The sequence below is a fragment of the Cebus imitator genome, unplaced genomic scaffold (genome assembly GCF_001604975.1).
Source record: "Cebus imitator isolate Cc_AM_T3 unplaced genomic scaffold, Cebus_imitator-1.0 Scaffold275, whole genome shotgun sequence".
NCBI lineage: Eukaryota > Metazoa > Chordata > Mammalia > Primates > Cebidae > Cebus > Cebus imitator.
The window spans coordinates 584,647-600,131 of NW_016107590.1; the positions used below are offsets into that span (position 1 = coordinate 584,647).

At 40.8% G+C, this 15,485-nt stretch overlaps 1 protein-coding gene across 1 annotated transcript in view; it reads right to left on the minus strand.

The window, feature by feature from the left end:
- Nucleotides 1-941: 941 nt before the first annotated feature.
- Nucleotides 942-15,485, minus strand: part of CCDC192 (coiled-coil domain containing 192) — a 203,401-nt gene continuing 188,857 nt past the window's right edge. The window contains exon 7 of the mRNA XM_017500991.2: nucleotides 942-1,273. Coding sequence (XP_017356480.2) covers nucleotides 987-1,273 — 287 coding nt within the window. The 3' untranslated portion in view covers nucleotides 942-986. The remainder of the gene's footprint in view (nucleotides 1,274-15,485) is intronic.

Sequence of the window (15,485 nt, forward strand, 5' to 3'; positions counted from 1 at the left end):
CATTACAGTCATACTCATAAGAGAGCTAGAGCTGTTTGCCTGAGTGATGCTGTACCAGAACAGTAAGAATTAAGGACAAAAGTCTTCCTCACAGTTAGTACCTAGCTGCTCCCTTTGGTGGGAAATAGTTTATTTAAGGGGGTTGAGTGGAAGAGAAATATGATCTGATTTCTTTTATTCCATTAATTATAGGGCAGCTTTCCTTTGCCTATTCTCCATTATTCCTACAAGTATTTTGCACTGTTCACAGCTCATTGGTAAAATCAGAATAGAAGATTGTATTTTGCTTTGGCTTTAGTCTTTTTCCTAAGGGAAAAATCAGTGTTGTGTGTTTTCCCAGGGAGATACTGAACCAGGACACTTTTCCCAAAGGACCGCAGCTCTGATTTACCCATTTTTAATTGTTTTTATTGCTTTAGTTTTATTTCCTCTCTATCCTTGCTAATGTTAATAAAATGCATGCCATAAAGAAATAAACTCTTGAGGACATGAAAGGACCGACCTCATGGCTATTTACTCTGCTGGCGGCTCCTGCTCTTTAGTACCCCAACATTCACCGGTTTGAAGCTTGCCCTCCACGGCAGCTTTCTTTTCACAATAGAGCTGCATACTAAACTGGTCGGTGCCACGCCTCCCTCGCAGTGTGACAAATATCTGGTAAGAGGATAATGCTAAGCTCTTTCACCATCTGTCTAGTATTGTTTCCTTCCCTCCCCCCACTCCTACCAGGAACGTCTAAAAACACAGTAGTCTACAGCTGCGTGGTTTACGTGACTATTGCTGTCCGATGGGGAAACATGCAGCGTTTCCTCCTGAACATTTCCTTTATTTTGTTTCCTTCCAATATGAATGAACATTATAGTATACATTCAAACCCATGGACTTGAACTTGAGTTTGTCACCTAGGAGACTACTTGTGATTGGTGGGATCTGACTGTACCTGGATGACACTTTAAAAACTTTTATTGTTTTCTTACTGGGAATCTTTACAAATTCTCATCAGAGACCACAAGAGGGACATCATCAAAAGAGAAAATTGGGGCTTTTTGTAAACATTCTGGAGGGTCCTTGACCTCTTGGGAAGGTTGGGCACTCCGCTCAGCTTCCAGCTGCTGAATCTTCCTTTCCTTTTCCTCCAAAATTTCTTGAAGCTGAGTGATCCTCTCAGTCTGAAGGGAAACCTGGGTCGACAGTTCCATAATCAGGCTAATTTTTCTATCATTCTTCTCCACAGGTGGGAGACCTCCACAGAACTCTTCCAACAAGCTGTCTTCTAAAGCAAACAAGAAAAGGGAAGTCTGAGCAGTTTTGATTAGATTTCCCAGAAAGCAAGGAGAGGAAAAATGAAAAAAGCTTAATTTCTCACGTTCTTAAAAGAGAGCACAGATGTTGCATCATCTGGTTAGATACCCTGAGAATAAAATCTGGATCCAGTGAGAGGAAAGATTCTGGGTGCTCATGAAAAAAGAAACAAAACAAAACTTGGGAGCTTCTTGAGAATGTACAGAATCAGCCCTTGCCAACTCGTTTTTATATGCGTTTAACTTTCAATTAACCATAGGAATGATTCAGCCATGAAAATCCAATCTACAAGCAACAGCCATCCCAACTTTCATGTTATTCTTTTCCCTAAGAATCTTTCACAAGAGCTATGATCAAGCAGAATTAAGCTTTGATTTGAATTTTAATTCAATTGAAAATTTAAAAAATGAAAAGGTTGCCATTGCTCTTTCTGGGGAAAGCAATAAAGAGGAAAGACTAGTTTCTAAACCCAAGTCAGCTTTCGAGTCCAGGAAAACTCTGTTATCGTGGTATTTCTTTAAGGCCTGAAGGCTTTTTGGCACTTCTTAATTAAATCACAAATACCTCCTGGACATGAAAGCTTATCCTTTATCGATTTCTATCAGTTAACCCCTCAGATAAGGATAAGGCCTGAGTAAGTAAGGAGAGAGAGACGTTCCAACAAAGAGATAAAATATGAGGTACGTGTACATATGCAACAATCTTACATGTACCTCGTCTTTTATCTCTTTGTTGGAACGTCTCTCTCTCCTTACTTACTCAGGCCTTATCCTTATCTGAGGGGTTAACTGATAGAAATCGATAAAGGATAAGCTTTCATGTCCAGGAGGTATTTGTGATTTAATTAAGAAGTGCGCACCCCAAAACCTAAAATGCAATAAAATAAATAAATGGGGAAAAAAAAGATGAGTGGTCATAAAGAGTCCTTGAAAACACCTCTATAGCCCATCAAAAAATGGGCTTCTTAAATTCAAGTCCATCTTACTAGCCTTTAGCAGTACCCTACCACTCTTGAAATTTCCAGCATTAAATGTCTCTGAGCTATATAAAAGGCAGACTTAGGTGTAAGTAGTAAGAGATGTCAAGGGCTTGGGTATCATTTCAGAACTAATGGAGCTAATGGCATATATGAATGAACCTGACGCGTCGTCTCCATGGTGGATTGTTATAATTAAAGTCCCCTATTTATGAGATCCCCAGTGAAAACAAATCTCACAGCTTCACCTGAGAGAAACATTGCTGTCAGTCTCAGATACGAAGGCCTGCTACTATTAGGTACCTACACACCTGCTAAAAATGGGCCAGCTTGCTGCAGTAATGCATGCAGGCAAAAAAAAAAAAAAAAATCAACCATTTCTCAGCAAATAAAATTATTAGCAGTTATCACATTCCCAAGAGATCAAGGGATAAAATTTTGGCAACACATTGCACAGTGGGCAGGGTGTTTTTGGCTTTGCAAAAGTGATAAGAGGAGACATAAGCCTATTCTCTTCTCTTAGAAATTATTAGCACTTTAGTAAGGTTTAAGAATCCATGGGGAAATTTTTGTTCTGAATTTCTGTTAGAATATTTAAAATTATAACAATAATATTTAAGATCACCCATTCTTCATTATTCCGACCGGTCTGAAGGACGGGCACAGTGGATCACACCCGTAATCCCAGCACTTTGGGAGGCTGAAGCAGGTGGATCACTTGAGGTCAAGAGTTCGAGTCCAGCCCGGTCAACATGGTGAAACCTCATCTCTACTAAAAATACAAAAATTAGCTGGGAGTGGTGGTGTGCCCCTGTAATCTCAGCTACTCAGGAGGCTGAGGCTTAAGAATCACTTGAACCCAGGAATTGGAGGATGCAGTGAGCCAAGATTGCACCACTGCATTCCAGCCTGGGCGATAGAGTGAGACTCCATCTCCAAAAAAAAAAAAAAGGAAAGAAAGAAAGAAAGAAAGATATTGGTTTGAGTACCTTTCATAAGTTAACAAGCAATGAAAAAACATCTCAAATTTCAAAAGAGCATTTAGTTTATTGCCTCTGTGACAGGCCTGTGCTTTCCACCCCAGGAGAGGGAGTCCATATGGCAGGAGGCCTTCCTTATCTGCTGATGTGCCAGGGTCTCACCTTTCCTTTTGTTTGACCGGAGCTGTACTGTCCAATACAGTAGTCACTAGTGACATGTGACCATTAAGCACTGGAATGTGGCTAGTCTGAATAGAGATGTGCTTTAATGTAAAATACACATTTGACTGGAAGATTCAGTTTAAAAAGTGTTAAATATTTCACATTTTCTATATTGCTTATGCATTAAAATGATAATATTTGAATATTTTGTGTTAAAGAAAATGTATTTTTAAAATAATTTCGCTGACTTATTTTTATGTTTTAAAAAATGTGGCTCCTAAAAAATTTAAAATGCATAGCTTACATTTGTGACTCCCATTATATTTCTGTAGGATAATGCTGAGCTAGCGTTTTCTTCCAGATGAGCACTCTCTGAAACCCAGGTGGATGTGTTACCTGGAGATGGCTCTAGTTAATCTGCACAGATATTATTTGAGAGGGAGGATCTCTGGTCCTCAACCATTGGCATACAGATCATTTTTCTGTTACCCCAGAGGGTGGAGTCATGGAAATCAAAGTTTGGCAAAAAGTGATGACTGACAATTAATTTTATTTGCTGAGGAGTGGGTGATTTCTTTCCTGAATGCACTACCACAGCAAAGCTGCCCCATCTTAAGCAGGTGTGTAGTTATCCAGGTAGCAGGCTTTTGTGTCTGTGACTGACAGTAATGTTTCTCTCAGTCCCTAAACTACTTCTTAAAATATGTAAGAAACTGATTCAGATAGGTTGAAGTGAGTTTTATCAGGAGTAGAAGGGAAATGGCCACAAAGTGGCCAGGGAAGATGCTGAGGAGAGGAGGAGTGAGCAGCAGGGGCTGCAGGACCTCCACAGGGGGCAGGGCTAGAGGTGGGTGCAGTGGAGCCTCACTGTGCCTGTCTGACATCTTCTTCCTCTTTAACTTCTCCTTCCATCTTTTCTCTCCCCAGTTTTTCCTCTGCTTTTAGAATGAGTTATCTTCATCGAATTTGTACAATGCAGAGAGTTTAGTGCCACCCCTGGTCAAACTGGTCCAAAAGTTTTTAGACAATGCAGTATAGATAAAATACTTTGTTCACCCAGCTCTAATGATGCAGCAGCAAAAATGCAGTGAGGCGGCATTGCATAGGCAGTCACGGTCACTAGGACCACATCCTCCATCTGGAAGAGAGTAATACAGAGAGAAGGTAGAAAGAAAATGAGAGGAGAAGCAGGTGTCTAGGCAGCTCTGGCTGCTTTCAGAAAAGACCACACAGGGGGTGACTTAAACCAGAAACTTTTATGTTTATAGTTCTGAGGGCTGGAAGTCTCAGATCAGGGTGTCAGGACGGTCGGATTCTGGTGATGACTGTCTTCCTAGCCATTTTCTTGCTACATCCTCACATGGCAGAAAGAAAGAGACCAAAAACTCTCTCACGTCTCTTATAAGGGCACTGGCTGCATCACGAAAGGCCCACTCCCATGACCTCATTCAAGCCTAATTATTTCCCACAGGCCCCATCTCCAAGTGCCATCTAGTCTGGGGCTAGGGCTTCAACACAGGAATTATGATGGGGACATAATTCAGTCCATAGCACAAGGAGAAGACAGTTGGAAAAGCATTAGACGCTGAAAAAAAGAGAGATGGCATGAGGATTCCCATTGTTTTGTTCTCATGTATTAAGTGAAAATGCTAATAGACAACCTAAAGACATCCTAAAAATAAAAAATTCTCATACAAGCATATTTCACTACTAGTCCATTTACACAAATAACACAAATATTTTGTTCCATTTTCTAAACACATTACAACAAACAAAAGTGTTTAAAACTCTTTAGCAAAGTGAGGGACTTCAAGAGCTTCATGTCCTATTTGTATTGGAAAGGGCCCAAGGCCACCCCAGTGAGTTTTCTAGACTCTACCACTAACCATCTCACTACTCTCCCCCCATCTAGTCTCCCTCGTCTGTAACAGGAAGTGATGTGTGTCCCCGAGGTTCTCACAGCTCTACATGTTCTGCAATTCACACACCTGTGATCTTTCGTAGGCTCTGCTGGCAGCTCCCTGAAGCCTGGAGGTGCTGTTATCTTACCAGATCATCTCAGCCTTAACCCCACACCCAGAGGATCCAGGAAATATAGAGATTGCAACAAGAAAAGCTCTTCTATGTGTGAGAAAGAGAGGAAAAACCTGATTGGCCACAGTGAGGGTATGAACTCATCATTCTAGCTGCTACTGCAGGAGTTTTTACAAGCATATACTATTTTTCATCATTTTCCTTCTTTCTGCTTTTACTTAAAATGGATGTAAGGCAGGGCTGAGAATGAGAGTTTAGGGTCCTGGCAAAAAGGCTACAGGGAATGGCCAGTGGGAGTTGGGCAGGGTTTGAAAAATTTAGCGAGAGGAGAGGCAGACCCAGCATTCTGCCTTCAGCTGATCCAAGCTGTGCTCACTTTGCTATGTCAAGCATGGAAGACTGAAGGTCCAGAAGAAAATATGACATTGCCTTTGGCCATTTCCAGCTTCCTGTTCTTCATACCCTGGAAACCTTCATGCCCTGAGAAAAGTGACATGTGAGAGTTCTAACAAAAATGACTAATAATAGCTAAACAGATAACAACAGAGGTAACTGTCGTTGAAGCAGTACCTTCAGAGACTGAGAGCTGACTACATTTTGGAGGTGGTCTAGTCTCACCTGCTAATGAGTATAGGGATTATTTCTGAAACATCTCTGATAATTTTCTAAGCAAGTGGCCTCAGTCACTGGTGTCTCTCCAGCTCTTCAGAGGTTGGCCGCCAATTATAATCAATGAGTTAAGTCTGCATTTTGTGATGACTGCAGCTGCACATTGTTACAGAGAGACCTGACAGAGGAAACACTGCCCCCATAGGCTGGGAGGGCAGTGGGATCCCACTTGTTGCTAATCAGAGCAAGAAGGTGTGGCTTCATATTAGGTCAACAGACCTAGAATACGTGAAAACATTGCTTTACTAGTCCAAGAAGTTAACTTTTCTGTAAACAGTGATACAGAGCTGAAAAGTGACCCAATGAATAGGAGGAAGAGTTCTTTTAGATTTTCTCAATACTTCTTGCTAAAAAGGGATCTTCCCTTTTAGATTTCTTTATGGGTGCCACCAAAAAGTATGCATTAGACAGAGAAATGCTGAGAAGCACTGATCTACTTTCTGATGCAACTACCCCTAATAATGGGAAATATACTTGTTCCTAGCCAGATTCCAAGTATCCTCCATAGTCATCTTCTTGTTCATTCCTTCACCCAATAATTATGTTTGGGAACTTGCACATAGCGAGTGAATAAGATAGTGTTGGCTCCCATAGCTGCAGCTTCACAGTGATGTAGGGGAGGGGCAGCACTGAGTTAGACCCAAAGGGTATAAAGCATTAGCCTAAACAAACATCTCAGCTGGGTACTCACTCGTGAAAGTTTACTTTTCTCTCTGCCTTTCAAGCCAATGACTAAGGCTGCCAAGTATTTTCTCAACAAGAAAGACTCAACCAGGATCATGGTGAGGTGATTAAATACCTCATTCCACCAGAGCCACCCAGGATTGCTGTTTGGCCTAAAAGACAGTGACAGCTTCCTCCTCTGTACATATGCCCATCACTGTGACTCACTACGTGCTGGTTTTGGAAGTCGTGTATATTTGTCAGCAGCCACAGAGCCCAGTTTCATCTCTTGCCATACTTGGACTTGCACAGTGGCACACCTTTAGGATATATTCTTTAGAAATATATCTCTCCCGCTTAAATTAAAAAAAAAGAAAGAAAAACTTTTTAGGTTTTCTGTCCTCTAGATTTTTACAGTGAACAATTTGCAAATGGCTCTTCTCTGAAATAAATGATTCACTTATTGTTTTTGTATTGTAGTATAAATATTTTTCTTTTTGAAAGTCAGATTAGTCTTATGTCTTGAGGTTTCATCTATCCTCCCCTTTTAACACTTTTACTTGCGAAGAGACCAGACTCTATAGTGCCAAATGACTGACTTCAAAGGTACTTCAGTTTCCTTCCACTAAAGCTGTGAACATTTAGGATACATCTGAAGTAGGCATGTGTTAATTGAGTTGGAAAAAACAAACAGCATTATAATAATAAAATTGATTGGCAAAGAGATTTGGTCACTAAAAAGAATTAAAATGTAGTACAATATTTGCTAGGAATTTTTGATAATATATCATAATGAAGATCAGTCTTATAATAGTTATATTTTAAAGGAAAAACCTGAAATGCAATGGCGCACTGGAGGGAATATATGTTTTCACCTAGCAGCAGGCCGAAACTTGAGAGTTTAAGAAGATCTGTCTGTTTTTGTAAGTGCCTTGAAAGGGAACAAATACTTAGTTGAGACCATGATGGAAGGGCTGCAGGCCAAATGACATGGGGCAGTGCTACTGAGAGCAGTGGATCAGAGAGTCTGTAGAACACCCGATGAAAAGAAAAACAAGAAAACAAAAGGCAAGAGAGACCATGTAGGAAGCAGTGGTTGCTTACCGTTCATCTGGGCCCCAAGAAGTTGTGGTGCCTGCATATATCTTAGTCTGCTTGGGCTGCCTTAGTTTATGAACAACAGAAATTTATTTTCTCATAGTTCTGGAGACTGGGAAGTTGAAGATCAAAGTGCCGGCAGGTTCAGTGTCTAGTGGGGACCCATTCCTTGTAGATGGTGCCTCTCAGGTGTGTCCTCCCATGGTGGAAAAGCCAATAGGCTCCCTCAGGATTCTTTTATAAAGCATTACTCCCATTCATGAGGGCTCTGCCTTCATGACCTAGTCACCTCCTAAAGGCCTCACTTTTTAATAGCATTAGAAGGTGATTGGATGTGAACATACATATTTTGGAGGGCCACAAACATTCAGATCCTAGCACTGCACCAGTCCCCAGGCCAGAGTGAGGGGTCTGGCTGATGAAGACACTTCTAGGACTTGTTTACTGTTTAGGGAACACATAGAATGAATGAGAAACACTTGTCTCTAACCACGAGCATCACTCATGTGGCAATTAGATGCTCTCATGGTGAGAGGTGTGTGGGAGCTAAGCAGACCAAGGGAAATACAGATTCCTATCTTTCTTCTTATGTTCACTCTGTGGCATATACTCTAGGGCCCATGTTCATCATTTATTTAAGTGGTAATTCCCTCTTGCCTAGTATTTAAATATTGCAATAGCTTCTTCTCTAGTCACCCTGCTTCTGCTACTTTAGTCTGGTTTCAACTCGGCACAGAGAGGTCCCATCAAAATGTAAGTCAGGTCTTGACACTCTTGCCTACAATCCACCAGTGACTTTTCATCTTGGGCAGACCAAAATCTCACACTGACCTTCAAGGCCCTGTGTGATCTGGGACCCCTTGACCTCAATAGCACATATCCTAATCTCCAGAGTAAATGCAACATTGACTCTGCTACATCTCCACAATTCTCATTGCTGTTCTACCAGGTCTGGCATGTTCTTATCCCAGGACCTCTGCATTTACTCTTTCCTCTGCCTGGACAATTATGCAAATGATGCATACATGTCTAGCTCTCTCAATTCCTTCAGGTCTTCAATCTCCAAAGTCACCTTCACACAGTGAAGGCTTCCCTGGCCATCCTACCTACAATTTCAATCCAAGCCCCATTGCTGAATACTTCAAATCCCTGTTTTCTGCCTTGTTTTTACTGACATGCTGTATTTGTCTATTCTTTTATCTTGTCGATATTTATCTTGTTTTTATCTCTCTCCCCTGTTGGAATGAAAGATCCATGAAAGCAGAGCTTTTTCATTGTCTTGTTCAGTACTGTGTCTCCTATGCCCAAAATTGTGCGTGAATTATAGAGGATGGTCATTTGTCAAGTGAATAAATAAATGAAAGTTAAGTGCATACATAATGCAAATCACCTAAGAAAGTATCAGCCTAAAGGTTACAATTGTCATGTCATTAGGATGAATATAAAAATATCCTAGGCGGGGCACAGTGGCTCATGCCTGTAATCGCAGCACTTTGTGAGGCCGAACCCGGCAGATCACGAGGTCAAGAGATCGAGCCCATCCTGGCCAACATGGTGAAATCCTGCCTCTACTAAAAATGCAAAAATTAGCTGGGCGTGGTCGCATGTGCCTGTAGTCCCAGCTACTCGGGAGGCTGAGGCAGGAGAATTGCTTGAACCAGGGAGGCAGAGATTGCAGTGAGCCGAGATCACAACACTGCACTCCAGCCTGGTGACAGAGTGAGACTCCGTCTCAAAAAAAAGAAAAAAAAAAAAAAACCCTAGATTTCCTCCCCAGGCATATTTTTTCTTCAAATATGGCTTTCACTACTGCATTAAAAAAAATAAACTGTTCTCACTGCATGTAACATCGCTGAGTTTACTTTCTTTTTTGATAGAAAATGGAAAGTTAGAAATGTCTTCTTGATCTAGGATGTAGATTGCTATACACTATAAAAATGGTTCCCCAAATGTGGCACTGGGAAATCTCTGTTAATGTGGAGAATCCAAGATCTCATCCTTGAAATTCTGCTTGAGCGAATCTAGAAGGGCGCCTGGGAATCTATCCTTTTATGGAACTTCCCAAGGAAATCTATCAGCCAGGTTTCTACAAGTGAATTTCTGCTGACCTGCAAGATTCACGGTGAACCAGTATTTGACTAAATCCTAACAGGTCGGCCAGAAATCACCAGGCAAGCCTATTCTTGACAAGGCTGTAATATGCACAGCTGGAGGAGGGAGAGCACATCTATTGTGCTGGCTGCATGACAAGGCTCTGCATTTAAACGTTACTAGCCGATTGAATGCATCCATGGTCCTTGCAACCCAGACCCCATCCTTTAATTAGCTTACATCCCAACAATATCTTGCCAGTTGTAATTTGGCTAAATTATCCCCAGAACATACAGAAAAAATAATGAGTGTTTAGGAGTTTGTTTCTGTTTTTGCTTTCATTTCTGTTTCAGTGAATGAATACATCTATTTCCTTAGTCTGTCTTTTCTTTCCTATGGGTAGTGGGGGGAAAAGAGAGGGTGAGCCAGGGAGAGAGGAAGGCAAAGATTACAGTTTGGGTTGGAAGTACAGTGACTCCCCAGCTTCCATAGAAGTTTAACAGTTACCCCCACCATGCCCTCCTGAGGATCTGAATCCAGGGCTGTATTCCTGGAGCTTGCTAAAGTCAGCGCATATGTCCAAGAAGACTGATAACTCTTTGCTAGCACAGGCAGGGTGTTGGTCGTTTGTGTGGAAAAGCAAGTGATGTTGTCTCAAAGATGACACCACAAAATGAATATAGGCATGTGAGAGGTGGGGGTAGACACCAGCAGCCAGACATTGGCTGGTGGGCAGAGTGCAGTGCTGTATCCCGTCTTCTGTCTACTCACCAGGGCAAAGTGTTCCACTGGGGTGAGGGTAGGATAACCTAGGCTAGCTTACCTCATCAGTCCCTTTCTGGGGCACAGTTCCTTCCCACCCACTGCAGGGTGAGCCACTACACCTGACCACTTTACATCTTTTGGACTGAATGTTACGCTACTGTCAAATGTGGGACTTTTTCAAGTTTTTCTTCCTGGTAGTGCATAAGGGTTAGTTAAGGATACCTCCTTATGAAATCAGGAATGCCTATTCAGATCATTTGTTTGCTTTAATTTTTTAAAGGTATTACAGTTTCTAATGTTGTACAGCATTGAGAAATAAATTAATATTGTAGTAATAATAGTATTGTTAGGGCTATTCTTTGTAATGACAAAAAATTTTTTTGAGAAATATGGGGTAAAGGATCCATTGCTATTGTTCACCAGGATTTTACTTGTTTAAACTGTGCCAAGGAATGGGCTTTGCACAGAGGAAGTACAAGTTATTTTGATTTAGTTGACGTGACGCTGCTATTAAATGTCCCCGATGACAGAACACTTGACTGCAGTCATTTTTTGTACAAAATTTTGACTGACATGTGCAACTATACATGCCTACACACAGCCCCTTCTCTTTTTAAAATTTCACCCCATCTCTCATTTTCTTTCTTTTGATCAGCCTTGGGATAACAGAGAGAGATGGCACTACTGGTCTGCAGAGGAGTCTCTCTTTTCCTAGTCCCCTAGATATGGTGCTAGGTCTGGAGACAGTGTCTTTTGGCTGGAGCTTAAAGTGTATAAGACATAATAAACTGCAAAAGATACTACTGCAGCAGCAGGTTCACACAGAACTTATTTGTGTTGTCCATTTATTTTGTCCTGAATGCTAAAAACAATGAAATCAATTGCTACTAGTACCAGCCAAGTGGGATCATCACATAATTCTCAGAACATATTATTCTCTGAGTGGTGGCCACTCTCTCACTTAATGACATGGCTGAGACTTGTTATTGAGATTTTCACTTACATGAAACGTAGAACAGGGGAAGATGCATCCATGATTCTCAGAAAGCTTGGAAGAGGACTTTAGAAACAGGGAACTGTGGTAGGCAGAATAATGACTACCCTCAAAGCTGTCCACAAAGATGTCCAGAAAAATTCGCCCCTAAGAGTTCCCCTAAACCTTTGAATATGTTGCTTTATATGACCAAAGAGACTTTGCAGATGTGAGTAAGGATTCTGAGATGGGAAGATTGTCTTGGATCATCTGGGTGGACCCAGTGTAATCACAAGGATGATAAAAGGTAAGTAGGGGGTCAGAGTCAGAGAAACATATCTGAAGATGTTACAATGCTGGCTCTGAAGACAGAGACAGGGGCTGCAAGCCAAGGGATGTGAGTGGCCTAAAGAAGATGGGAAAGGCAAAGAAAGATATGTTCCCCTAGAACTTATAAAAAGAACACAGTCCTGTTGATACCTTGATTTTAGTCCAGTGACACCTGTTTCGGACTTTTGACCTCCATCTGTAAGAACTATAAAAGATCATCAGCCAGGAGCGGTGGCTCAGGTCTGTAATCCCAGCACTTTTGGGAGGCTGAGGCAGGCAGATCACCTGAGTCTGAGACCAGCCTGACCAACATGGTGAAACCCTGTCTCTACCAAAGATACAAAAATTAGTCAGGCATAGTGGTGGGCACCTGTAATCTCAGCTACTCAGGAGGCTGAGGCAGGTGAACTGCTTGAATCCAGGAGGCAGAGGCTGCAGTGAGCCAAGATCGTACCACTTCACTCAGAGTCAGACTTCTTCTCAAAAAAAAAAAAAACAAAAAAACTATAAGTTCACAAATTTGTTTTACTTTAAGCTACTAAGATATTATAATTTGTCATAGCAGCAACAGAAAATGAATAGAGAAAGGAAAAACCTAAAGAACACCTGAATAATGAAGACAATTTATCCCTTATAGGAGAGCCAGAAAGCTTGTTTAGTGCATTGTTGCCAGTAGACTTGGATTTCAACTATGGGCAACTAAAGAGTCATCCAGAGAGATCTGGATTACAGACCCTCCTGCCGCCTCTGGAGTCTTAAACCATTATAGTTCCCTCTTCTGTGTAAATGTTAATCTTTCTACTTTTAAGCATTTAAACATACTTAATTGCTGTCATTTTGGAAAGCAAATAAAACTCTTAGACTACTTAATGCCTTTTCAGCTATTACTCTGTCACTCTTCTCCCTTTTCACATTCAACGCTCTTGGATGAGTTGTCTACGCTCTTCTCCCTTTCCTCTACGATGGTCCCTGCTCATTCTTGGAGGATAGTTCCAAGACCCCCAGTGGATGCCTGAAACCACAGATAGTACCAAACTTCATATATACTATGCCTTCTTCCTGCACAAACATGCCTATGATAAAGTTTAATTTATAAATTACCTACAATAAGAGATTAACAAAAATAACGAATAGTAAAATAGAACAATTATAATAATATACTATAATAAGAGTTATGTGAACGTGATCTTTCTCTCTCTCTCTCTAAATATCTTATGGTATTATACTCACCTGTTTTCAGACCATGGTTTACCTTGAGTAAGTAAAACTGCAGAGAGCAAAATCACACATAAAAGGGGACTGCTGTATTTTTCTCATGTCAACCTATTACAAGCTAATTTTTTTTTTCAAAAGGGCCTTACTAAACTTGGCCTTGCTGAGGTTACCAATGTCACCAAATCCAAAGGACTTGCCTTAAGTTCATCTACCTGACCTCTAAACATTTGGCCTGTTGACAGTCTTCCTTAGAGCAGTCCCATACTTCAACCACTCATACACTGCTGAGTATTCACACAGTGTTCAAATAAGGCAAAGGCAGAGCTGTAACTAATCCTGCTGGTCTGTACCTCACTTCCAATTTCTGTATGCTCCATTTTCCTTTTTTTCCGGTCTGTAAATGTTCTCCTACCACGTGGCTGCACTGGAGTCTCTGTGTATCTGTTGTGATTCTGGGGGCTGCTTGATTCACGGATAGCTCATTGCTCAGTGAAACTCTTAAATTTAATGTGGCTGAAGTTTTGCTTGTATCACGATAATACAAATGTGCTTTGTAGTGGCACACCTGAGCACTTGGACATTTATTGTTGGAATGTACAGGGTTCAGGTCAGAAGATACCCCAAAAGAAAAGTAGGTTTTAGGGAGAGAGCCGTGAAAGTGGTTTAAGCAAATGAGAAGCAATAGCAGAGTTGAAGTGCGTAAAAATAATGTCACAGTGAGAGGGCCCTTGCACACCGGAGAGAAAGAACTTACAAAAGCAGCTACTGCTTATCAATCTTCTCCAATGTGAACAATAATACCTAACTTTATTTTTATTAACTTTCTTTCACTTTTACTTTGTGCAACTTGCTTTTCATTTAAATTTTACTATAATAAAACAACAGGAAGAAATTGACTCAAGGATGGGGTGAGGGATGGGGATGACTCTGCTAAGTTAACTTGGCACCATAAGAATGCCCCGTTCTTGAGGACAGCTTGTGGAATACTGTTTCTTCAATTCTTCCTCCTTGTGGAATGCCATTCCAATTTTATCAGCTTGGCTTTATTTTTTTCATATCAAGATACAATTTCATCTTGAAATTACAAAAGATGATTCAAAAGTTATAGAGAAATTCTCCAAGAGGGGACTCAAACAAGCTTTTTTTTTTTTTAGTTTAAGAAATTTTCGAATATTTTATATAAATATTAATTTTCATAGGTGTTTTTTTCTAATAGTCCCCTACTTTGTCAGGTAAATTACATTCCTTGAGAACAATATTAAAGCTAATGGTAACAGACTTATTTTCAGATTAAACTCAAATCCAAAGCACTTTAGAGAAGCATATGAATGTGTAGGACACCAAAAAAGAAAAAAAGAGAAAAAAAAAGCATAAAAAATTGTCTAGGGGACTGATGGACTACTCCGCAAAATTCTTCTGTTGTTGTTGTATAAGTTTTGTTGTATGTATTTGAGATGTATTATACATAAATAATAATAGAAAAATAAAACTTTTAGAGATATCAAAAAACTTCCATGGCTATGATTTATTTGTCTTTTTCCATAGCTTCTTCCTCTGTACTTGTGAGACAGGAGGAAAGAGGGGAGATAAAGGGAAAGTGGGGAAAGGTAAACATTTACAGAGCACCTACTCTATGTCATTTTATTAAGAACTTGTTCAGCAATTACACCAAAGCAGAGTAAATATTTGCCTCTTATTGCTACTATTATGCATGATACCACCAGACTCTTTGTATAGCTAGGAGCAGGTCTGAAACATGCAGCAACTTTTCAACCACATCATTACACCCTGCCTCTTCGATCAGCTAAGTATATAAGTCCATGGAAATCTTGTCCCATCAGCATCTCCTACCAATCTGGGGTCACAACATACCCATGGGGGTCATATGCTAAGTACTTCTCAATTGTTTATGGAATATTCCTGGCTTTAAAAGATAAAAGAGACCAGGCGCAGTGACTCATGCCTGTAATCCCAGCACTTTGGGAGACTGAAGTGGGCAGATAACATGTCAGGAGATCGAGACCAGCCTGGCCAACCTGGTAAAACCCTGTCTCTACTAAAATACAAAATATTAGCTGGATGTGGTGGTGCGTGCCTGTAATCCCAGCTACTCAGGAGACTGAGGCAGAGGAATGGCTTAAACCCAGGAGGTGGAGATTGCAGTGACCTGAGATCTCGCTGTACTCTCCAGCCTGGGCAACAGAGCAAGACTCCATCTCAAAAAAAA